At 36.6% G+C, this 26,680-nt stretch overlaps 1 protein-coding gene across 3 annotated transcripts in view; it reads right to left on the bottom strand.

The window, feature by feature from the left end:
• Positions 1-80: 80 nt before the first annotated feature.
• Positions 81-26,680, bottom strand: part of SEC23A (Sec23 homolog A, COPII coat complex component) — a 27,675-nt gene continuing 1,075 nt past the window's right edge. For 2 of the 3 annotated variants that reach the window (XM_035902053.1, XM_009646680.2), the window contains exons 2-20: positions 22,512-22,753; positions 21,377-21,434; positions 21,030-21,116; positions 19,637-19,873; positions 19,449-19,528; positions 18,316-18,460; positions 17,814-17,972; positions 16,863-16,978; positions 14,619-14,742; positions 13,415-13,495; positions 12,616-12,705; positions 11,240-11,346; positions 10,063-10,216; positions 9,275-9,352; positions 8,077-8,238; positions 6,477-6,563; positions 5,959-6,114; positions 5,269-5,334; positions 81-1,812 (exon numbers count right to left, since the gene is read on the bottom strand). In XM_035902053.1, coding sequence (XP_035757946.1) covers positions 1,723-1,812; positions 5,269-5,334; positions 5,959-6,114; positions 6,477-6,563; positions 8,077-8,238; positions 9,275-9,352; positions 10,063-10,216; positions 11,240-11,346; positions 12,616-12,705; positions 13,415-13,495; positions 14,619-14,742; positions 16,863-16,978; positions 17,814-17,972; positions 18,316-18,460; positions 19,449-19,528; positions 19,637-19,873; positions 21,030-21,116; positions 21,377-21,434; positions 22,512-22,732 — 2,298 coding nt within the window. In that variant the 5' untranslated portion in view covers positions 22,733-22,753 and the 3' untranslated portion in view covers positions 81-1,722. Of the gene's footprint in view, positions 1,813-5,268; positions 5,335-5,958; positions 6,115-6,476; positions 6,564-8,076; positions 8,239-9,274; positions 9,353-10,062; positions 10,217-11,239; positions 11,347-12,615; positions 12,706-13,414; positions 13,496-14,618; positions 14,743-16,862; positions 16,979-17,813; positions 17,973-18,315; positions 18,461-19,448; positions 19,529-19,636; positions 19,874-21,029; positions 21,117-21,376; positions 21,435-22,511; positions 22,754-25,503; positions 25,750-26,680 lie in introns of those variants that run through there. The other variant, XM_035902054.1, reaches the window with a different exon arrangement.

The raw sequence follows: 26,680 nt of genomic DNA, 5'->3' as shown, positions 1-26,680 counted from the left end.
GGTAGGAAGGAAAGCACAAAAAACCCCATCCATTACCATGACTTGCGATGAATTGATTTATTAGTCAAATGGTATTTAACTGCCAAATAAACTTAAACTGGACATATTCAGTGTTACAAGAACATTTTGTTAAGCTGTTTATTAGCTAAAACAAAGTCAAGAGGGCTACTGAATTTTTATGTCCTAAACTGCCTCTACTGTGAACAGTTCAGTATCTCTGGAAGTTAACAAGTTTGATACCAATTATTGCATGAATAAAAGTGAAGTTACTCTAAATTTTATCATGACTACCTTAATTTCCACATTTCATTTCAAGCACTGACAGAAACCAGCACAATGAATACAAAAATTGAGAGAAAAACATGTATTTTATTGGTATGGAGGCAAAAGGATCTCACTTAGATCAAAGAAATGGAGAGCAACTGGTTTAATCAAGTTTTTGGGAATCTACAGAAAACAGAAGAACACCCTCATGCTTATCGCACCAGTATACGACTGAATTTCCTATGTCAAAACTCTCTCTTCCTTTAGACATGGCACAAGTTTTTATTGCCCACTTCTGCGTTTCACATCTTTACTTGTCAAAATGCCGTATTACCCATGTAAACATCTGGTTTATGTGTAAACTTCAACAAGTAAATGGGAAAGCCTACTAATTTATCCACCCCCAAAAACATCAAGTATGAACTAAATATCAAATTAATTACATCATATTCTATATAATACTGTTTCAACAAGAACTACAGCCTGTTGAATTCATAACAAAAAGGATGCAGAAACACAAAGCAGATGTGCAGTGTCATGCATTAGTGTAATAACTTTATAAGGCAATGATAAAAAAGGTAAATATATATATATTTTTTTTTAAAGTATACTCGCCAAGAGAAAAATCAAGGCTGTACTCGGAGTCAGTTTGTTTTGGTAGTGTAGGATTTCTTCTTAGCTCAAGCTAAAAGCGTTAACTCTTGAGCATCTTCACCTGTTACTGTGTTTAATAGATACCTTTGCAAAAATACAACATGTAGATTTAAATTTTGTGCAATAAGATTTTTTTAACTTTTTCAGTTCAAATTCTTTATGTGGCAATAAAGAAAACCTCTGTTCCCAAAGAATCAAGTGGGGTAAGTGGGAAAAAAGATTTGAAATTAAATACTCCTGAAATGAACAACAGGTGAACAACAGCACCTCTGCAGGAAAGAATAATTCAACAGCCTAAGTAAGTCAAAAGACTGAGTTAATACTATTTTTATATGCTTTTTGTTGCTTCTTTGTTCACTTTGTGCTCGAATTCAGTAAGCCAAAGTAGTCACGTGGCAGCCTGGAAAGCCCGACATCACCAAAGATTTCCATTATTGTTCAATGGCCCTTTCTAGTGCAGAGCAGAATCAACCTCAACCATTTGAAAAGGAAACTGAAATCACATCTCAGAGTTGTTATAAATGATCTCGAAGTAATTGTAGTATCACAGTAATCAAAATAACTGTTCTTTTTCCTCTAATTATAACTTAATTTAATCTACTACCTGTCATTTTTACAGACTGCAGTTCACATTAAAACATTTGCTGATAACAAAAGCTTTTCTTTGAAAACAACACTGCTTTACAAGTCAGGCAGCTTGTGCATATCAGAGCATTCTGTCAAGAGAGACATGGAAAAGGGTAAAGGAGAAAAAAAATGAAATATGGCTACAGCTTATCTGTGCCTTTAACGCACTACAGAATCTCAGGCAGCACTAGAGACAGCAAGTTTCTTCAGATGATCCATAAATACTTGCAAGCTGACATCATCAGTAAGAATGGGTGCTCCAGACTCCTATAAAATAAGAGGAAACCAGGAGAGTTATTACACTCATTGTGAAGAAAAAGCATTTTATGGCACAATACGTTCCGTTAAATCAACACTTTATAAATTTAGAAAGACTTCATAAGCGTATCATTGCTGAAATCCTCTGACAAAAAGCAGCAGACTACATTTACATAAATTTTCATATGTTTACATAAATTCAGGCATAAACCACAACTACGCTCTCTTCCGTATTAATGCATATGGCACTGAGCTGCAGTATAGCAAGATATTTACATCAACCACACAAAACTTGAGTATTTGACAGCTGCCAAGTACTAACTTAGGATTTTTTAAAAGTAAATAAAACTTCCAGACTGCAGTTCCTTTATCATTCCTTCCCCACTGAAGCAGACAAAGGTGAAACAGAAACGTGCCAGCGACACAACTAACGAGTCAGTGAAGCCCAGACACAGCAAAACAGGAAAAGGGGGAAACAAATCCACAAAGGGTCTGACTGGACACCAGGTGAAGGTCAAGTAGCTTTCCCAAGGAAAGCTGGGCCAATTCTTGCAATTTACTTTTTGTCCTTGGCAGTAATTTTCAGAAATCCATGAAGTTCAAAATGGTCATCTTTTAATTACGATTTTTAAACCAATTTACAGTCTAAATAAAACAGCAGTTGGCAACTCTGCAAGTGTTACACAGTAATTCTCTGAAGCCCTCTGAAACCAATCTGCCACTTCTTCCATTTACAGATGTAGGAAGAATTCCTACAAATCTCCACAATTCAGCCTTTTCAAAGGTACTAACCACCCATATTTCCAAATAAATGAATCTGTCCGAACTCTTACAAAATCTTCCAAAACAGAGACCTGAAAGTCTTAATGAGGATACTTAAAGCTGGTGCCCCTTTCTGAGAACTGGCCAAAACCAGGTTAATGATCAACAGACAAATCCAGGAGCAGAGAGAGTTCTTAGATGGCTCCAATACACTTGACACAATACACTGCCACTCTCAGGGAAGGCGCACTAAATCAGCTAATGGTGGCAAGATGTGAATAAACGATGTTCTACTTCCAAGCCCACCAAATCCCAAGCCCTAGCTCTCTTATTTAAGAAGCCACAAGGGAATTACAAATAGTTTAATTCCGAGGCAGGATATGATTTGCCACCTTGTGTCTTACGCCTGGAAGGACAGTACATCATCCTCTAGTAAATAAACCACCAAAGGAGCTGACAGACCCCTAAGAGAAGAGCTCCCCGGCAATGCCTGCTAGTGCTCATCCAGGGTAATAAAACCAATGCTCAGACTCTATTCCTGAAGCTGAACAGCTCCTCCAACACCTGCACACAGATGGTGGCTGTCACCACTGCTACTGCCAACAGCAGCAGCTTTGCTCTGAAGACTGGGAACCCTTCTCTCTAGTAGGTAAGGTAGCAGAGTATTTTATTTTCTGGGGAACAGAGTGAAAAGTGAAAACCAGCAAGGTCACAACGTACAAGTCTGAGAAGTACATGAGAATTAGCTCAGATTTTTCACAGACCACCTGAAGTTTTGCTTTCTGTTCATTCAAAACTTTGATCTAAGGTTACAATAAGAATTTAAACTTAATTAACAGTGATTTGGTGACAACTAGCTGGGCATTTGATAAGATTTGTGCCATTGACCTCTTCTTTGGTTGCAAATTGCGAATTCCCCATAGTTACCAAGACAAAAAAGATTAAAAAAAAAAAAAAAGAGAGCTGAAAACAAAGGCATTTGCAAATAAATGCCATATCCAATGTAATCTGAAAATTTCAACCACATCTTCAAAGGCTGACCAATGTAATAGAGCTTTGTGAAACATTTACCATTATTTTCTGAAAAACGTTTTCTATACTATATACAGCACCTGCCTGCTAAAGCTTTAAAAAAAAAAAAAAGTCTTTACTTACAATATTACAAACCGAACTAGTCAATCACCTCCTGAAACATGGTTTCAGCGGTGTGTGGGTGCCCTCTTCAGGTCAACGTGGACTAACAAAGTTTTCTGTAGACTTTGTTACACACAAAATAAAATTACATGAAACAATCCAGGAAGCTCATGAGCAAAACAAGAGCAAAACCAATTCAGTTTAAAATTTTCCTCCAACAGTTACATCTCCCATTTCACAATTTGCACTTGGTTCAACTTGGTTCACACAAAGCCCTGCAAACACAGGAGGATGCTCCCCTTGAGCACACACACTGCAATGCCACTGGGGAGATTAACACACCGTTTCTTACATTACCCTAGAACTGAATTCTTTTCAACTTTAAAAGAGGAAGCTGTCTTTCTAAGATGTATCAAGGAGTCTCACTTGTCTGGCATGATTCTTAGAGATCAGTTCAAGAACTGTTTTGTATTTGCATTTACATTTGGAATACTGTTTCATTTGCTTATTAATTAAATGAGCAGGAAACAATCGTCCTGCACTGTTGGAAACATTGAAACTTCAAACATTTCCAGGTAATGTTTAGATATAATCAAGATCTTTCAAACTACAGGGTTTGTGTGTATATATTGTGGAGGAAACATGATGGTAAGAGACTGCTGGTCAGATTATTGACTTTGGAGGCAAGAGAGCTGGGTTCAAATAGTGCTGTCCCTCGTACAAAGTTTTCAAATATTTTCACTCTGGATCTCAGTGCTCTTCCCTGCCAGAAGTTTCATTAGAACCAATATGTCCCTATGAAAATGTACCCTGCTAAAACTTACCAGACAAAAATCACTGCTGTAAAATTGCTACAGAGCTCTCTCACTCATGACCTGAACGCTAAATGCCCTTTAGCGAAGTACTCTAAAAGCACGGTTAACATGTAGCTTCAGCTGTGAGATGCCATTACATTTTCATGAGAAAATGACACTGCACTAGCACTGCACCCACAGCAGTGCTGCTTTTCCCACTATAAAAGCTGAATTTGGAAGGAGAACATGGAATTGGGATGCAATGTTCAAGAATGCAGGACGCTCCAGAAAGTTTAACTTTTGAACTCTTACATAACTTCCTTCTGACAAGATTTGAAGAACTGCTTCCTGGTCACCCGGGCACAAAAATTCTGGAAAACATCAGTACACTGGTAGTGGTGTAGTTTTCAGTTCTTGCTTGTAACTTAACTTCAAAATTTATTTCCCTTACTGCAAAAAGGTCCCTTAGTCTAAAGGGTAAGTGTGGTAAGTGCTCTCATTCTAAGGAATTTGGAGGTATCCAAGATGGCTAGACATGAAAGTAGACTAGCAGAAGCTTCAAACACCAAACCAGATCATTTTTATCTGAAGAAGTAAAATCCATTTTTCTTAACTTTTGCAGATTTGGTGGCATCAGGCCAAAACTGCATTTCTCTTTCAGTTTCAAAACTTGGCATTATTACTTATATGTGCACAATGTGTCACTTGATTTCTGAAATGGGGAAAAAGAACCTAGAATCACACATACGAGCTTTATCAGCAGATTCACACTTACCTGACCCCATGCATACATGTTGTTATGAGTCTGAGAGGGATTTACTTTTGAAAGCAGGAAACGAGCCTTTAAAAAATGAAACACAGGCAATTTAATTAATTAATTAATCTTCTCAAATAGAAGTTTCTTGTACTCAGACAAAAAATTACATGTGTATGAAATATACTGTTTCCATTGTTTGTAGATAAAGACACGCACAGATACCTATTCAGAAGAGCAAGTAACACCTCTAAATAAAGCCACTCCCTGGATTCTACAGCTGTAATGCAGAACTGCTAAGAACTTTTCAATGCAGCAGAAATAAGCTTTTGTCTTTTTCTAAGCATTAGCAAAGCAATTGTGAGTATCAGTAAAATACTAATTAATAAGTTCAAAAAGAAAAATAACACAAATACTTCTGGTATTGGTCCAGAGACCCTGACAAGTACCATCTTTTTGGACTTACACACCTCACACAAGGAATCTGAGAGTCCAAGTCAGTATAGCAAAAATAGTAATAAATAACAGGATTCACAAATCAGGCAAAAAGCTACTATTAAATCTGGCTCTGTAAAAGCTGTCAAATTCAAAATTTTCACTTGTGATTTACATGTATGTTAGCACAGAAATGCATGTTTACTACCAAAAAAACCCCTCATGACATTACTAACACATCACTTCCTAGTTTACGTAATATGCATTTTACCATACCTGGCTTCCTCCATGCTCTGTATCAATGTATCTGGGCATTGGGAATCTGGAATGCAGAATTTCTTGGGCATCATCTATTGGAGCTTGTAGCAAGTGATGAAAGTTTTCATATTCCGGCATATCTTGGTAACCTGATTTACGCCACTGAGCTATGGTCTGTGGACAGGGGGAAGAAAGAAGTTTAGAACTGATTCACCAATCTTTCTTAGAGGATACACAGGGCTTTTCAGAGAATGCACCCTCAAAAGTTAGAAAAATACTGATCTAAAACAAATAATCTGCATATTGAAGCTAATTCATCTTAAACCCATCACAAACAGCACCGAAACATCGCGTCATATGAGGTACCTGCATATAGGCATGTTAGGTTACCAAATTATGAACATGAATTAGGAGTCTGGTATCAGCCCTGCAGATGACAGGTCAAGCACTGGAGTGCTTTAGAACTGGGGCTTGACTTTCATAATGTAGCACTCCTACAGAAAAATAATATTTATGTAAGAAATGACAAATCTTACCTCTCCATGATAAATAAGGATCTGGAAAAAGGTGTCCATAAGGAGAATGCGATCTGGTAAAATGCTGCTGCTATCCAGAAGAACAGGCTAAGATTTAAAAATAAATTAAAAATTACCAGCTGATGCAGATTGTGCAATCAGAAGGCATTACCAAGCTTTTTGAATCAATCGCAGAATCTTAGGAACTTTTTCAATCACTTACTAAAGCTCTGTATTTGCTCGTTTTCATGTTACACATCTGCAACCCACACAACCTCATTCTAAAGTTATCCAGCCGGATTCTGAATATATAACTTCATGAAAGTAATAAAAATTGTATTCAAGAGCTGAAACCTCTCTCATTATTACGCACTTTTCTAGTCTTTCAAGTACCTCCATATTTACCTATACAATGCTATCAACTTGAATAATATTTCAATGTATAAAGATTTAGTGGTTATTCAAGCATAAGATTTGGGGGCTGTGGCTTATTTGCGTTTTTTTTTAGTTTTGTTCTTGCAGCTATTATTACTGTGAATATGTATCTACCAATACTGTATATAGTAAATATTGGTGCTTTATGAAATCTAATATTTAAGGTTTTAATTCACCTTTTTAAGGGCACTATATTGGCACTGTATGATTTAGCTGAATCAGTACCATATGATTTAATTGGATCAATCTTATTAAGGATACCAAAAATATGAACTACTTCCAAGAATCAAAAAAATTATTATCACTGAGGGGTCAGCTCCCGCTTGATCATGCTTCTCCTCTGCACCACCCATGTGACTAATTATTATTCATACATGGGAGAATGATCTTACACCTGCGAGTAGCTCTTCACAAACTACCTCATAACTTTATTTAAATGCTGCTTTTAAAAGTCTTTTTTTTTTAACCCCCATGACATAGTCAAACAAAAACCACACAAACCAAAAAACCCAAAACCCTAATGAAAGTGAGAATTCCAACCTGACAAGAGCCTTGCCTACTATGTTTATTTTCACCTCACTCTCTCTTATCTATCAGACTACTTTTGTTGTCTCCTATTTTACGCTTCTTTCATAAGCTGCTTGGAAGATCATTTCTTTATTTTAGCTTTGTACAGAATGTGCCATGATAAGGTCAGCTGGAAGGTTCTGTACCAAATCTATACATAAGGGTAACGACATCAAAATTAGAAGCTTTGGATGAGGGCGTTAAGATAGAGGGAATTCTGTACATTTTAAAAAAAACCAAAACAAAAACACCACCACAACTTTTCTTTCAAACTCTACAGAAAAAGTACATTTTGAAATAAAGACATTTTTGTTGATGTTCACATTCTGGCACCACAAAAACAAAAGCAAAACTCCTACAGCTCTCAAAAACTAACAAAAAAATTACCACCCCTTAGTTTAAAACATATCTCTTCACAAACTGACTTTTGTTCTCAAGACAATGCTACATCAGAATCCTGAGATATACCTCGTTCATAGTATGTTCTATATTAAATTAATAGTCTCTCTCATGCAATAAATTTTAAAACAACACTTTTTATAATGTGTAACAGTGGGGACAATAACCATCTCTCTCAACGGTACCTTTTAACCTACTCTTATGTTATATATAATTATACCTCTGGAGGTCCATTGAAAGAGTAGGCATAAAGGATCGGCTGAACCATGATAAGCGACTGGGTTAGATCTTGACGCATAAAATGATGACGATAGTATGAGCTCTCATCTGGACTGTTATTAAAAACTTGTAAGAAAGGAGATCTTCTCAAGTGAAACATGAACTGCAAAACAAAAACCACTTGTCTGAACTTTCACAGATAAAAAGGAGAGAAATGTTTTCCACAAACTACATGAGGCAAAACAGCACAACAAAACTGAATTACAAGTCTTTAATATTTCTAACTTGTATATGCACCTTTGCCAGTTTTTATATACTCTCATGAGAGTAAGGCAGAGAGATCAGCATGGGTAAACCTACCAAGCAGCTTTGAATTAAGCAAGACGTTTAATATTTCTTCTTTTCCAGCACTAACTGATGAATAGTATGACTGAATATTGCCAAACCCTTCCTTTACTCTAAGTTCTACTGTTCCTATGAGGGACGCTGCTGTGCTTGAACACACAAGGTAAGTTACAGCATGTGAACAGAAAAAAGAACATTAACCACAGCAAAGTTTAACTTTGTTAGTAAAATGTAAAAAGTTTTCATTGCTGAATCAATCTCTCCACGTGCTGAATCAATCTCTCCACAACACTTAAAACCTTGAGACAGATCAGTAGATAACTCAGACAGAAATATCATGGAAGTCTATGAGGATTCCAAAAGCAACACATGAGGAGCTATCAGAATGGAGGAATTTATCAGAATGGATTATTAGCAAAGAAACTATTCAAAGTTTAATATAGTCAAGCTCAAGTTCACTTCACCAGTGTCTTTTCAGGTCAGTGTTATAAAACATATAGGAAAGAAACAACGTAGCAAAACCGTAGCAAAACGTTTTCTGAATTACTTCATTAAAAGTGCCCTTTTAAGGGACAGTGTAATTATATGAATTACAAACTCAGGTAAGAAGAGGATTGCATTATAATAGAAACAAAAACTACACACAGTTAGAGGAAGTTGAGCTGTAACGACAGAGGGCAAAAGCGGACACAGCAGCAGAGACAACAGAAGTGATTTCACATGCCAGGGCGCAGAGGGTCTTTTCATTCTGGCATCCAGTGCAGTGTCTTATTTTACTCTGCGCTGCAGTGTGTCTCTTCCTTCACTAAGTGTTCTCTCTTTACCCCTTATAGACACACCTCCCTTCTACTCACCTGTGGGTAAAGTGAAAAGGTTTCCGAAAATCTGAAAGAGCTTGGATCATCCTTGTGATATTCTCCAAATTTCTGACACTGGAATAAAAGAAAAGAATACCTAAATTAAGAAACATACTTGCTTGGTCATGCCATTGCCGTAAGTTTGTTTGCTTTTAATAGACACATGATCTGAGGTGCTTACAGGTTTGTAAGCATACAGAAACCTAGAAAAAACACTGAGGTTAAATTCTTTTCTCAACAAGCAGCGATTTCCTTGCATATGAGGTTTTAATGGCTTTTTGGATTTTTTCTCCAAAATTGCTAAGCAGAGTTAGATTATTAAACAGCCCTGGAGAACACATATCAAATTATTAATAACTACTTACAAGAAAGAAATAAAAATAAAAACAAGAAAAATGAACTTTTGAAAATAAAGAAATTCCATATGGTTTTCTAGATACTTTGACTTTTTTTTGCTAAAAATACTTCATCTACAATATCATTATAGGCAGCAGAAAGCAGAGAAAGCTTTAATTTCTGCTTATCTCATGCTAGAATTTCTCTCAGTTGCTAGCAACTACCAACTGCTGAGGAAACATTAATAAACAAACTAAAACATATCTGTTCTTTTTTCCATTTACAATAGAAAATCTTAGCTAATTCTGCATACCCACTTGTGGAAATTAAGCATTCAGTTCATTTTTTGTTTTATTTTTAAAGAAACAATCACTGAACACTAGTCATTTAAGAACAGTATGTCTGGAGACAAGAAACCAATCTGACTCTTTTAATATAGTCCTTCTTACCAGTCGTATAAGCTGCCTGTCCAGCCACCTCAGCACATCAGGCCCCTCTTCTGTCTCTGCCCTGTACACTGCCAATCTAGCCATGAGAATCGCAGCAGCTTCCTGGTCAAAAGATGCAGCAATGTTTTGAATCTGCGTCTGTGCATCTGCCCAGCTGCAAGAGAAAAATACAAGTATTTGCATCAGAGTGAAAGGGAAGATGTCCGACTTCAAAACATCCCTTCAAAATTAAGCCAAAAAAGCAGTATTAGCAGTTTAAAAAACTCATGCTGGAGCTTCAGAAATCTACGGGATGTAAATAAGCAGCCTCTTGGTTAACCATTAATTAAAAATATCCCTTATTTGTACAGATGCCATGCAACCAGCAAAATAAAATATAATGCCACTTATAAAACAGTTACTATATTAAAAATGTTAATTATGAAAGACAGAAAGTTTTCTGTTAATTACAGAAAACACTGTCCATGAAGCTAATCACACATTCCCACATCAGCAGTTTTCTTGTGCACCTTGCTTGTTCTTTCCAATTTACAAGGTGAACTATTAATCTGTGCTTTTATCAGTCGCCAAGAAGATTTTACTAATATAACTAGTGTAAGTTAACAAGATATTCATATCAACAATAAGGGCAATGTTTTTCTGATAAACTGAATCTTCCATCAAACTAACCAATCAATGATCTCCTTCAGCCTAATGGAAATGTCATCGGACATTGAAAAATGCCTGCATAATATTAAACATCACTTTCTAAAATTGTGAAGCAAATTGAATCAAGAAAGCTGCAAGTAAAGGTTGTATGTGAAAGAACAGGTATTTACAGCCCCCTGAACTGCAGCTAGCGCTCTCAAGTTAAATTATGAAGTGATCTTTGCCATTCCCTAAGTCTGCCCACCTAAACTGCCCACAGTTTAGGTCATAAAACTTCACTCAAAGCCGCTTCTTCATCTAAAATCACTTGGGATGCTTCAGAGCTCTCCCGTAACATCACTATACAGCCACTGCGACCTCTCAGAGAAGCAACAGCCCACAGAACAAGAGAAGCAACTGTCTCAAAGGTATGATCATGCCTTCGCCAGCTGTGGCACTGCATTTCCCAGAACAATAGATCTAGAAATCAAAAGGCATTTAAATATATACCCTGCATTTTCAAAAATGATTCACTGCAAGTAAAACATACTTTCTGGCAACTGTGGTCACCCTGATTCGTCTCTGTCCACTGGAATGCTGGTACTGAGTCACAAACTGGATTGCACCACGTCCTCCTTGAGGAATGGGAGCATTGTGCTAAGTACAGGAGGAAAAAAAAAATTAAATGGAGGTGAACCTCAAAATTTTATAGTGCAATTTGAAAATGTACGAATGAATTAATAGAAAACGATAACATTCTTGGCAATAGGCAGCTCAAGTTACATCATCTGGTACTTTTATTGAGTATCTTTACTAAACATAGCCAATAAACTCAGGGACTGTTAAGGGATCTTAGTAGCAGTTGCTGCCTCCACCAGATACACTTAAAGCAACCAATGCTCTCTCCTTCCACATACCCTTACAGAGATGATACTTTCAAAGGGGCTGTGTTACAATTGGTGATTTCATTAGATTCTATTTGAACATTGAGCGATTCGCTAGAATTACAGGGCAACAAAACCAATACTACATGAAGCCCCAAAAGTGCCATCAAAACGTAAAGACTGGAATTCCAGTGTAAACTGAAATTTCAAAACTCTGGTCAGTAGAAATACAGGTGTACATGCTGCTAACAGGGTAATTCCAGAAGAGGACAACTGAAATCAACTATTACACACCATGACCAGACCAGTTTTAGAGCTATTAATAAAACGAAACCAAAATAAATATGCAATAAGTAAAATGAAAAAGGCTGAGGTAAGTTCAAGTTTTCAAACCTTTGCATAGGTTATAAAGTATGCAATATAGTATATTAAATATATAGAAACTACAGTCAACTCACATAGCTCCTGAGCTTCAAATATTTGGAAGAAAGGAAAGCACTAGAAGGAAGTAGCACATTTGCTTGTTGTGTTTTTATCCTCTTTCCTAGTACTCCCTTAGGGAGACAGGAAACCAGGCTCTATGCCCCTGAGGCATTTCAATGAAGCCAACTTGCAAACACTGAGCAATTACATCATAAATTAAAATACATTATGGAGTAATTACCTTGTAACTAAAATATCAGAGAAACACTGAAAAGCACTTTTAAATATACAGATTGCAGTATTTTCATGTACTGCAACTGAAATACATTTTAATAAGTAACACTGAAAGGAAAAATTGGACTTAGATTATGAACTCTATCCAAAATTTATATACCTCTTTGGTTCTCATTATCATATTCAAGAAGATTAGCTCAACATTAAGCTGTTAGTGTCCACCTCTAAACTTTGACAACACAAAATGGCAACACCATTTGTATCCCTACTACTGTGCTTGAGGGAACCACACAAAAATACAGGCTTCAGCAGTCACATATAAATATGTAAATAAACACAAATAAAATTACTGTGTTTACCAGACAAGTAGACAAATATTTATTACCTGGTTGACCACCTCAAAGTACAGTGCAAGTGTTGTAGTAGGATTAAGTCCACAAATCTTCCACTGACAAGTACCTCCTGTTCCAATCTCCTGTAGAAAGATTTTATAGTACTTTTACAAACCAGAAGTATTACCTGCCTTCATGAAGTTCAACATCTGGCCATTATAGGTTATTGTTTACAACTACTCTGTCACAAGTTTTATCCCTGCTCACTCTGTCAGCTTCTCAGACAAACACTCCTGCAAAACAACTGCAGTGTTGGATGCAGGAATAACAAAAAAAAGAGATGGTTACAAAAGATTAAAACATTAGAAAGACAAGGAGATGGCATTAGAAAAATGGAAAAAGCAAGTCAGAAACAGGAAAAAGTACAAGTCTTTGCTTAAACAGTCCTGAGAGAAGAGGTAAGAAATACATGTAAGTGGAATGGCTCTTCTAAGGCACACCAGTAAAACTTCCAATAGATAGCTTACATAGTACATAGTTAGAGAGCCTCTGCAGAGGCCGTTTGTAAGCACTTACGTACTGAAAAGGGGTCTATTATGCAGATTGTTAGGAACAAAAGTGAGATTTTTCAAATGTAAGACATTTTGTTTGCTTGCAGGAATCCAATCTAGCAATGAATGGGAGCTTATCCAAAAAACAGCCCTTGCGTGTATTTAATTTTAAATTAGTAAAAAAGTAAACACTCTTTATTCCATTTATGGAGAAGTTTCAGCCTCTCTTCAAATCCAGAAATCCTAAATCCTGTTTTTCTATAGTAGGATATTACCTTCATTTTCAGCAAAGTTAACTTACATTTTCTGAGACACAAGGTCCTTTAGAGTTGAGAGAGACACAGGGTCCAATCGCTCCAGAAATCTTTACTTCTCTTGAAGTCTTCATATTTAGAAGAAAAACATACATTAATATGCCGCACTAAGAAAAACTCAGTCTTATTTTATTAGTTAATGAAAACCTTAATGCAAATCAGACTCTTGATACATTTAGGGAAGGTTATACATATAATAATGCTTGATACGTTTAAAGAAACTTTTCGTGTGCTCCCTTTCTACACTTAATTACATTTGTTTGCTGTGCCAATTAGTACATCTGAAACAACAGCATGAACATAAATTAAAACATGGAGAAAAGCTGCTGTTATTTATAAACGTGGAAGCCTGGAAAGTATACTGGATAATGTCTATTTTCTAGCAAAGTAATTAAAATATTCACAAGATGAGATTAAAACTGAAGACTGGTAAAAAAAGCCTGCACATACCCCACACTGAATTTATACTCTCTATCTCCTAAACATATTTAGCTAAAAGCAAAATCTGTTTTCTACAGATTTGTACATTCCTCTAGAACTGGGGCTCCCTTTTCACATTTTCCAGGATCTTCCAACAAAATTCACAAGAACATGTACATGAAAAAAAGAGGGTTCAATTATTTTCCTGATAGTAAAAACTTAAACAGAATTTTACAAACAAGAAAATAGCCCCACGTTCTTCTACAGGGCAGGACTAATACTTTGCAAGAAACATCATGGAAGACCATACCTGAACCTACAGCACGTTCAGCTCTAAGCTTTTCACAAGACTGGAGGTGAAAATGAACACTGTTAAAAGTGCCAGAGTGGATTCTGGTAAGGATGGAAAATGAAAGGAAAGCTGTCCTGAACTACGTAGAGAACCTGGACCTAAAGCCTAAAGACTCACTACTGATAGAAAAATCTATGCACACAGCATTGTGAGCTTCTAACAGAGACGTTAATTTTAGTTCAGTCTCCCTTTAAGCTGGCACTGAATGCAGGGTAAGAAGGAATTAACATTATACCTAACTCAAATTTACAGAATCACAGAAGCGTAAAAAGATAGCTAGGCAGTAAGAGCTATGTCCAAGCCAACCCTGACACATCTGTTTAGTATGTTCCTAAAAATTCCTTAAAGGGCAGAGATTTCACAGTTCTTAGCCATCCTGTTCCAGTGTTTCACTAAGACAGTGCATGTTTTATTATTACCTTTATTTCTAATGTGCCACCAAATCCCATTTTAAATTGTCCTTGCATATCTTTTGTGAATACTCTCTGAAAGGTTTGTTTGAATAAAGATGTATTGAAAGAGTCTCCCATTACCATGTAGCCTCTAGACAACAACAACAAAAAGAACAAACAAACAAAAGCCTCAGGTTAGAACAGATTACTTACTATGAAATAGTTTAGCACATGAGATATATATAGCTTATTTCTAAAGGCTAATACTAATGACAGTTCATGGTGAGGCACATTTTTGCCTTCTTAAAATGGACTATCATTAAATTAATATTTTGCTACAATGTTTGGGATGAATTCTACATGTGAGCTTCTTGCCCAATCAGCACCTTAAGGTCATTGTGATTATAACTACTCCTAATGTTCAATATTCCAAACCTATTACCGCACCATTTTATTCTCAGTAGTTCACTCATTATTTCAGGCTTAAATCTATGCTCAAGAAGCACAATTTGGTTTTATGCTTAGCAATATTCTGTGGATGTAACTGCAACAGTTGCCACTCATCGTGAAATATCATTTACTGCATTTAGGAAATAGTAATGAGAGATCCTATTGTTATTAATCCAAAAATATTAATTAAATAATATTAGTAAAATATGTTAATAGGTCAAATATTGCACCCAAAAGATACAAGTTTTCAAGTGGACACTTGAAGACAGAAGACAACAGACATGGGCAGAATCAGAAATCCCTCCCTATATGTAGGATGTAACCAAACAGAAAATAGGAACAGCTGTAAAAGAAATGGACAAACCATACATTAAGGCTAGTTTTGCTGGAAGAGCAGAAACAGGGTAAGGTGAGTCACAACAACAGAGAGGAAGAGCAAAATTACACTGTAGTACACAGAAAAATACAGCTTGAGTTTGATGCAGAAAAGGAAGAGGAATCAAATGTGCAGGTAAAGTCATAAACTTAAAGATCCTAAGCAGTGGGAACTCCCATACTAAGGCTATACAAACACACCTCTGAAAAGAAGCAATCCAGCAGCGACTAGCGCAGCCAAGCTGGCCTGAAACTCAGCAGCATATGCTCGTCACAGCCTGTGGCTGCATCTCGTTCTTCTTGGTACGCCTAGATACGTAGCATGTGCTTAGGATCCTGTCATATGAAGGTATTGACAGGCAACTAAGAAGGCTCCTTACCCACAGATACAGCAGTTATTAAACCAATAAGCAAAGATGCTTCATTTAATTTCACCTGCAGTTGGTATTGACACAGCTAACAAAAACAAGCAAGAAAAATGAGCTTGGCAAAAGCATCCAGACCGAATACGAAGTCTAACCTAAAAATCAAATGGTACATAAAGCAGGTGGCTATACTAGCAAAGATGAAATGAGCATAGAAAAGACTTTCAGAAAGAGAAAGAAGAGACAGACTTTGAAAAAATATGGAGGAAGAACTGGCAAGATTTACAAAATTAATGAGGTACTTAACATGCAAGCAAGAGTCAAAAGTTATCCCAGACTGTAGATCTGCATAAGAGGAAGGGCGAGGGTGTCATCCACAGAAAATAGGGAAGTGGCTTCATGAGAAAGACTAGAATTTGCTTTGATCCTGTTAAAATGAACTGATAGCAAGAGAAGCTAGAGGGAATACAAGACTACGTCTGAAACATGGAACTGGATAGAGGGAGCAAAAATCAGGAGCAACAGATGTACCTGATCATCACCTCAGACAGTAGTTGAACCTATGAACAACAGCATATAGAAGGGCATAAACAAGACAGAAGGAATAACACAGGGTTTTGTACCACTCCGAAGAGCAAGAAAAAGAAGGATGACAGGTCTTTATCTTTACTGAAACCTGCAGCTTACATGTAAGCACACTGAAAAAGAAAAATAGCAACAGTACATAGAGAAAATTGACTGTTTAGAAGATATCTGTGTTATTTAAGCCTCAAATAGATCACAAAAAAAAAAATAAAATCAAGCCCCCTTCTGATTAAACCCACAATTATGGTGACAAATTTGCCAGAGGCTGAGAAATTCCGAAATTCTGGTACAAATGCAACCATCGCAGTATATCAGAGTAGGTTTCTGGGGGGTTTTTGGGTTGGTTGGTTTGTTTTCCTAAAGTAGCAGACTGTTTTTGGTAAGTGCTTCCTGTTAAACAATTTTAAAATTAAAAAAAAAAAAACAAACAAAAACAAAAACAAACAAAAAGCCCCCTACACCTTCATAAACTACTTAAAAATGAATAGGCACATACCCAGTGTAGTTGGGACAACACTTCATCTCCAGAAGACCAGTCTGATCCAATGCACATGCATATATGTCAATAACATGACCATTTGTTGCAGCCCGATTAGCCAGGGCTTCAAAATGCTAAATCCAAGATGAAAATACAGTTCATAGCAATTTGTAACATGAACTCTCCTCATCTTCATATTAAATCCTAAACTTCCAAAATTTTTCTAAACCAACATTATCAGACTTTATTCACATCATATTCTAATACAAACTAAGAGAATATTTTTTTCCTGAAGTTAAAATTAAGACTGGAATTTTCAACACCTATGGGTTTTTACTGACCAGATGAGAACCTGACTCACATGAGACAGACCAGTGGTTGCTATTTAAACTAGAAAATTACCTTGATCTTTTCTTTTTAAACTTTGCATTAAGTACTAGACCTAACACACAGAATTGAATTTACCTTTCCAATCTCAAGCATCTAGAATGACAGGCGCCTGCAACCGAGCTAATCATTTAAACTCCCATTATAATCAGTTAAGATGAATTCAACACGTTTTGGATGCAGTTCACCCATCCAAAAGTACACGTAGGATGAAACAAACTATGCCTAACCTCTACTGCCCAACCCTCCCCCAGCCACAGGGAGAGTTCTGAGCAGCTGTCTTAGAAGCAGACAGCCTTACTCTAGATAGATTATTTAGTCACATGAATCTTCTGTGACTTAAACCAGGGAATCCCTCCAAAGAACTTTAATGTAAAGCTAGACAAAGTCCTAACTCAATATACTGAAATTTCTGAAGAAATTCCTGAAGACGTACCACTATTCAGAGACAGGTAAACAAAGCCACACAATTCCCACCTCTTTATATGCTTGCTACTACTAACAGTACTTTACAGTACCAGGCAATGTAAATGTTTACTTACTGGTAAGATGCCTAAAATATCACCCATGATCATCTCTTACCTTAGTACCCTTTTTAACATATTTAGCATTGTCTTTTTCAATGTCATGCCACGATCTTATAGGTAACTTCAATTCATCCCCTACAACCATGCCAGGACCTTGTGTAGCTGGTCCTCCAATGAACATCATTATACGTGCACCGGTATTGGGAAAAGTGCACTGCAGGAAACAAAAGACAAATAAAACCATCAGGTTTTGCTACAAATTGAACAAAAGAAATAGCTATGCAGGTGTTTATCATGTTGATAGGATTCTAAGAATAACTGTATTTTTTCCCTCCAAAAACTTAAATCCACTGTTAATCCAAAGTCTCAATTTTGCCTCATTAAAATGTGTAGAGACCTACAATTACTCTATATACGTAAAGAATGACATCCATCAGAATCATCGTACAAACCTAATATGCATCAATTACTAAGGTTTTTACATACTGATTTTGGCAGCTTTTCTGCAACAAGATGATCTAATTACATATTAGCACAACTGTAGTTAAAGCTATTACCTCAAGGAGCCCTACAGCTATGGAAAGAGCCACTCCAGAAGAACGTAAGGGCCGTTTTCCTTGTGGAACAGGCCAAGGATCCCGTTGGAGTTCACCCAAAAGATCAGTAAGATTCATATCAATTTTCTGCACTGGTTGTAAAAATCTGTAAACAAAGACATGGAATTAGTTTAGACTCAAATCACAGAATCATAGACTGTTTTGGGTCAGAAGGGACCTTGAGGTCATCTGGTCCAAATTGTTAAATAAAAATTCTATCAGTTGCTCACCAGCAATATATCACACATATCTTAGCAATGCCTAATTCTAGATTCTAGTCTGGATTCACAGCAATGTCTCTGCCTCACCAAGATAACACAATTCGGTATTACTGTATACACGGCACACTCAGCTTAAGAAGTTTATTGAAGTGCTTGTAAAACAAGAACTTGCTAACTTAATCACCACCATCCAGAAAGAACCCCATCTAGTCAAAAGATCACAACAGATAATGACCTGTGAATCTCAAAAACAAACTCAAGTTTCACTACTTCAGTGAAAATCAAAGATCAGAAGAAACGTTAACTTGTAGAGAATTTTTCTTGCTCCCTGCTGCAGACTGTCTACAAATGCAGCTATTTATTGGAAGGCAGAGACTGCAAAATTGTCTCTCTTTTTTATCATTTCATCAATTTCTTCTATGTCACAGTGGGATACACAGGAGAATCAAACACCAACCCACAATTTCCAAATGAGACACAGAAGGGGAGTGGAGAGGAATGGAAGAGGGAGAAAAAGGGAAGGCAAAACTGGACAGCCACATAAGAAAGGGGCACTAAAGCAGCTATTAACTCTTTCCAGCACACCAACCAACAGAAGCATCATTATTTACATATCTATAACATGCCTATGTAATGTTGTCTCAGAATATTTCCAAAGCATCGTCCAGATGATTTTACTATCACCCATTAAGTCTTTGCTTGCCAGTACAAACTGTAGGAAAGAAACAGGCTATAACCATTAGTCTCCTAGTAAATTTGTGCCCGATCAAAAGGTTTGACTGTCAGGTAACTATTTCTACTGTCTTAAAATATAAGTTTTCCAGTAAATCAGTGTATTCAAGGCATATTTTTTAGATGTTTTAAGCATATTACCTGTTAGAAGGTGGTGGCTGCTGCACTTGAGGACCCCGACCAACTTGTGAAACAGCTACTTTTGTAAGCCCTAGCATTTCCTGTAGTCAAATACACAAGATTTTATTACAAAGTTTATTTAAAAACTATTTGAATTTCTTCAACACCATCATCTTGATGATTTCTTTTTGTTTGCTTTTGTGCATTACCTGCAGCTGTTTTGCAGATAGGTCCTTTGTTCCTCTGAAGACATAACTTTTGGAAATTCCTTCACAGCCAAGCTCATGAACTTGCACCATTCGGCCAAAGGTAATGAGACCTACTAACGCAGTTGGTGGCAGGAGACTAAGCGACATTTGCATGGATTCCTTCAGAGCTTGCAAGTCTTCATCTTCCATGCATGTGTCCACAACATAAAGAAATATCAAAGGCATCTGAGGACCACGCTTTAAGAAACACAAATATAATCACATGAAAAACAAATCTTGCAATATTTACAAGATCAAAAATGGAACAAATAAAGTACATTTTATAAAAGTTTTAATTTTAATAATACCAATAATGTCAACTTTCCATCTAATGCCTCCCCTCAAGTAGTAATCAGTATTGGAGCTAAAGGAGAATGAAACATCTACCACAACAAACTGTGCACAAAAATGAAATGCTTACTACAGAAGAAAAAAAAAACTACTTTCAGGATGCCATGATGGTTCTGAAGCATGTGTCAATTATATAAATCTTTCAATACATAATGAATTTTTATTGCTCAAAGTGAATGCAACAGTCACAAAGTTATTCACAATTATAAAATATTCCAACCTGATAACATTCTGTGGCAATTCACCTCATAACTTCACTCTAGAGATCATCAGTTCTGTTTTATTCTTTTTAAACTAATTTTGCTGTACTATGAGCAAACATCCCCTTTACTTTGCATTACAAGAGTTGGCAGAAAGTAGAGATTCTGTTCAGCCTTCACTCTTCATGATCTGAATGCTTCACTGAAGTCTTACGAATTTTAATCCTCAAAAATGGAATTTAGAGATTACAAATTTGCAATTGCAAATGTTTGTGGTTTTGGCTTGTAGGCCCATTTTTTATTTCTATTCAAGTAACTTCTATCCTAAAAAAGGATTAATATTAAAATTCAAACACCTGAATTGAGTATGTATGAGCTGTTGTTTCTAAACTAGCTAGCTCTAAAACTAACTCATGATCATTCAACTTAAATTCCAGTGACTGATGAGAGATGAATCAACAGTCAGACAAATTTGAACTGAAATCGTCTGAGCAAGCAACAGCAGTAAGCACACCCCCAGCACAAACACAAATTAAACTTCTGGTAAAGAAACAGGCCTAACAGAAATATTGCTTTTAGAAGAGCCCTCACTTTTGTTTTTTTAACCAATCTTATTAGACATCCTTGTGGTCTTATAAAAAGTTATGTTTTCCCTTTCCAATTGAGGACATATATGTTCAATCTACTAACAAGCACATAGAGACTCACAGACATTAAAACACAGGGAAGAAATAAAACTGAAATTAATTATTTTTGTATATTGCAAGGTTATAGATGTTAAAGATTTCATTCAATGATTTTACCTGTACTACATATTCAATGCTGGAGAACTGAGGTAAAAGTTCAGCTGGCTGATTCATTTCAGATATGCCAGCATAGGTAGGAGGAAACTGCAAATAAAAAAACAGAAATTAAGTATAAACAAAAGATTACAACTTCTACAAAAACATACGTATGGAGTACTTTCCTCTGCAACAGATGTTCACTCTTGCTGTCACGAAAAAAATCTCAATGCAATCTCTGAAGATATCCCTGCATGCTCATGCTTTTAACTGTCAATTTCAGTTTGCAACTACAACTTGAAAAATTAGGATTTTCAATTTTACCTTATAAAAAAATATTCTATATCCTGAATGTTTCTTTTTCTTACCTGATTTCTCTGATAACAAAAGTTGCAAGCCCAGAGTTTTGCTCGATAATCCACTTGGCTATAAAAATAGAATAAGAAAGTTTATATAGCACGAACAATTCTTTTTCCTCCACTGACCCTAGAGTAAGTTTCTTTTAATTTTCCAAAACCACACTGACTTTCAGAAAGCTTCCTCCTAATGCACTGTCTCCTAAATACCCATATTACAAATTCAAAGTAAGTGTAGTCTTACATACACGTATCAGGCAAATTACTGTCTTTAGAGAAGAAGAATGGTCTTCAAGGAAAAGAAGCAAATAATAAATTTAAGAATACAGACTCAGCACCTTTTTTAGAGACTTTCTGTATAGTTTTAGGCAAATCATTTTAAGTCCCCCTACCGTTGCGTTTTTCTCTTTTCTCAACCTTATGCCTATTAACTGCCAGAGTCTGGGACTACCCTGAATATATGTTATGCCCTAAAAAACACATTCCAACTTAACAGCTCTCTCTCTAGTGAAAATAACACTTTTTTTCAATTGAAAAACTTCCTCTGCTTCCAAGCTAAACTTATCCATGACTAGGCCACAGTAATTCGTGCATATACCAATATCACCCTTTAGCTCCAATAGCCTTCACCCTCTCTCATGCCTACTTCTGATCCATCCATCCATCCATCCATCACAACTTTCAGTTTCTGTTTTGGTAAACTAAATCAGCTAACCTGCTTTGGTCTACAAATGAACTAAGGTCAGTAATAAATATAGTTTATTTTACTTGGAAATTACATGATATTAGGGCCCAATAGTTAAAAAGATATAGCATAGTAACTTTTTACCCTAGTTATTTTATAGAGGCAAAATGCAGGAGTATACTAACTCACAAGATGTGTAGCGCCAGAAAAATAACATACCTAATCATTAATCAAATTAAGGACATTGAAAAGACTAGTTAAATGAAAACAATGTTTCAAGTATATATGTTATATATGCAAATCTACGTGCAGAAACTTCTAAGATCTAGAAGTTTGAGCTGTATACTTGTGTGAGGAGTACTTGAACTTCCACACACCACATCTTTTGCATAGTTTAACTGGCACTATTCTAAAGATGGTTTGTAAGGAAAAAGACTATCATAACGTATATATTAGCTTTACCATAAAGGATTCAGAACAGCTCGGCACGTGGTCCTACTGCACAAAACTGGCTCATACTGAATAGGAGGCAAGTCTGGCCGTTCTTTTAGAGGCGTGAAGAGGGCAGCCACTGGGACTACCATTCTCGTGGCTTCAAGACGACTCGAAGGCCAAACATTCCAGCTGAATCTAACTCCATCTCTGTCCTCATTCTGCTGGATAAATTCCAGGAAGGTTGTCATGGTCAACTTCACTGTTTATCACTATAATAAAGAGAGAACCATTAGCAGAATGTTGAAGTGCAAACATTTTTAACTGCAAAAAATTGAATGCACTTAATGACAGTCACACATTCAAATACTGTAACTGAGTTACAATCAATAAACACTGAACAGTGCTTCTAAAATCCTAAAAGCAACGTACAGAATTACAAGGTGAAACAGAAATTTAAGACTCCTAGGATGCAGAAGCCTCTTCAAATTAACAAATATTTGACATGGTGCAAGTTAAACACATAGTATTAAAATAGTCCATCTTTTGATCACTTCTTGACTCAAGCAACAAACACAGGCAAGAAATGTTACAACTAAAGCAGTAATTCTAAGGTAGGTCAGAGTGGACAACATGTAGCACCCTCACACACTATAAAAAAAAAAAAAAACAAAACCACACAAAAAAATACACTGCTTTAAGGCCTTTCACTAATACATTTAATTATTCATTCTGCTCATTATTCAAGAATCATTTGTTCTTGCAAACTGTTTAATCCTCTGATTTCTTTAAGAATCAAATAGCAAAAAGTATTTCTAAGTGTAATTGTTTTAAGTCTTCTGCTATGTCAAATTTTCTAAGAATTTTGTAACCATAATTAACCATTTTCAGTAACTCTTCATGTGGCCTATATGCAAATATAAAGGAATAACAACACTATATTCCACAAGAGTACATTCCTATAGCAGTGCTAAGAAATAACTTTTTAAGAAGTACATGTGTCATATTACACTCCATTATATTTCAAGACGCATCTTTCACCAATTATTTGAACTCAAATTTACCATTTGGGCACCAACCTAAGGCTTTCAAAATTTTCAGCTACAGTTACTCAGAAGCTAGAGCACTGGGGAACACAGACACATCTGAAAAGCTCAACAGGAGCCTGTGAACATCTGGGAAAGGCAGCAAGAAGCACACCCCCACGCAGACCCCCTTTCCCCCTTTTAAAGCCAACACTCAGCTATATCTGCACTTTCCCTGAATACCTGCTGTATGCTTCCCAGTACATTTTATAATACGTAAGTTACACAGGTTTTTCCAGCAACTAGGATATCTAAACTCCCACTGCCTATTAATTAAGAATTTACTGGAGAGGTCTAAATGAACCACCTAAGAGGTAGCCTGGGAAAATACTCCTAGGTCTCATTTTAGACTGTACTAAGTTAATGAACAGCTTTAGACCTGCAGGAATCCCCCTGAATTGAGATTTAAATCAGGAATTCGCACAAACACACTGACAACCCTCTTAGCCCAGCAATTACATATGCTACAGAAGACTCCTGGAAAACTCCACTTCTAAAGACCCAATTCTCTTTACTGAAATTATAATAACATTGCATCTTTAGTTTATATAATAGTTAAAAACTTTTCAGGTTTTTTTAAATTATAGTTTAATTTAGTAATTTGATTCTAATGCTGACTTTTAACAAAACAGATTGACAACAACAACAGAACACAGAGAAGTCCCACATTTCACAGTTAATATCGTTAGGAAATATTCAACTGTCAGCATGTGATGAAAGCGACAAAAAGCAGTCTCAAATTCTTCCTGTAAAGCTGACAAGCTGACAGGCAAACTTAACTCTGTAGAGTACCCTTCTCTTAAAGTTTTCCACAGGTGCAATCACTATCACTTATCTCCATGCTGTAGTAGAAATACTACGATAATTAGTCTGCCAACATTTTAATGATTTACTGGTATTAGGAGCAAATCTTCATGTCATGGCAATTGCAACACAGGGAGCCACACGGGACTTTGCACAAAAGAGCACTTCCACCTTCACTTTTACTCAAGTTGCTGCAAGGCCATCGGGCTGAACAAGGCCACTGGGCAGGGAACAAAAATGAGCAAATGCAAGGGGAGAGAATATCTGGAAATCATAATTAGTACAGAGGGATTAGAGCCAGAAGATAATTCAGCGGAGAGAGGAAAAAACAGCCTGGTATCTGAAAAGGATCTAGAATTTTAGAAATTTCTCTCCAAACACATCAAAATCCACCAGTGTTTTGTGCAAAAAGTGAAGAAACATTATTCTTAAAAAACAGGGTATTGATACAACAACCTGTGTGAAGCAACAGTCTCAGTTATAACCACAAACTGAATAACCCCTCCTTCTTTTAAAATTATCTCCTGAGAAGACTGAGAAAATTGCAACTTAAAGGCCATTTCAGCCATCCCACAGGCACCTGCTACAAAGTCCCCCAACTCCACCTCCATACACCACAACATGAACTCACACTTTCTCTAATGGATTTTAAAGCCTTTTCTCCACATTTTACTCTAGCCACACTAGAAATGGTTTTACACAGGTATTATTTTTACCACTCGGTTACTGCTCCACAGAGGCCAATGTACAAACACCAATGTGCAGTGACTAATAAAGTGCATATATATACATAAAAGATTTGTTGGGTTTATTGAGTTAAATACTGTTCCTTTCTAGTAAGATACGCATTTCCTATTCAGTAGGCAGAACCTGCTAATAATCCAGTTCTCCTCCATCTTTTCTTCCTCTCCAAGAGCCAATAAAGCTTACCTATTTCATAATACATCATATGTGAAACTCAAGGTCTGACAAGTTACATTCAGTTTCGATAGCAGTGTCGTAGCTATCCAGGCACATTTTCTGGGATAGGCGTGGAGGTGCATTACATTAGACCAAAACAGCAAACCCTTCTGACCTACAGACAACGTAACAGCCTTCATACACCTGAATGCCACAAAATACGTATCACCCACCTCAGAAAACCACAGAGAACTAATTTTCAGGACAGCTGAACAGCAACAGCTCCCACGTTGGGGTGTCACTGCTTTAGCTTTGCTGCAGGATAGGACACCCAGATGAGACCAGCAGTCCCTCCTGGCTCACTTCCTCCCGCTGCTGAGGCTGAACGTGCCCCTCCAGCAATCACAGCAATCTCGCTCCATGTCACACAAAGAAGCCACAACTGAATTGCATGAAGAGTCACAGGCTGACTGCACCAGACTATGAAGGCTTGCTTCTCAGGTAAATAATATTATTTATGTAATTACTCTGACTGGATGCAAGAGTACAGTTAGGACTTTCTAACCACTAAACATATCAAACATGTTTGATACACCATTTGGAAAGCTATCCCATAGCTGAATAAACAGTTTTGAAACACATTACTTTGAAATTACATTATTTTGAAACACTTCTAGAAGCAACTGCACAATAACAATAGTTTCTCCAAAACAGATTATTCTAAAAGCTCCTCCTTCATCTCAGCACCTTTAAACATTTACACACCACGTGTAAATACGTCCCAATACAGAAGATCACCTAAATAATATCCACTAATCCTTGGAAGCACATACAAACAAAATCAAAACATTTCTCTCTGCAGCATTTTAAGAGTTCCAGTAAAGAGAGATCAGAGTCCCCCATATGACTATGTATTTAACTACCACTAAATCAGTACAGTTCACTGTGCACTTTTCTTACAACAAAACTATTCTTTCAGGGTTTTATGCACTAATAATCTGGTAAAATAAGAGATTAATAATAAGCCTTTATTTTTTTATGCCAAAATCAGCATTTTGGGTACAAATCTGTTTCAGTTCCAAGGAGGAACTCAAAATATACGAATATGACTTAATGCTCATCCAAAGCAACCACAAGTTGTCAAACTGACATTAAGAACCTCATTTTCACTACTCAAACACAGCCATCCTCCAAACCTGCTCTCCCAGTTTTGTTCACTAAGGGCTTTTTTTTTTTTTTAACAACCAGAATAAGTAATAAGCCACCTAAATTAAAAAACATATATTCAAATGCAACAAGGCCTGCCTAAACACAATTTTTGCGTAGCTTTACCCATTTCTCAAGGCACCCCCGTCAGAGCCGCTGGCAGTGGCACAACGACGCGGGTCGAGAAGAGCTCCGGGACAGGAG

This window comes from Egretta garzetta, unplaced genomic scaffold (genome assembly GCF_000687185.1).
Source record: "Egretta garzetta isolate BGI_Z169 unplaced genomic scaffold, ASM68718v1 scaffold79, whole genome shotgun sequence".
Classification (NCBI taxonomy): Eukaryota; Metazoa; Chordata; class Aves; order Pelecaniformes; family Ardeidae; genus Egretta; species Egretta garzetta.
The sequence above is the reverse complement of the archived record's forward strand: the minus strand, read 5'-3'. Positions and strand labels throughout refer to the sequence as shown.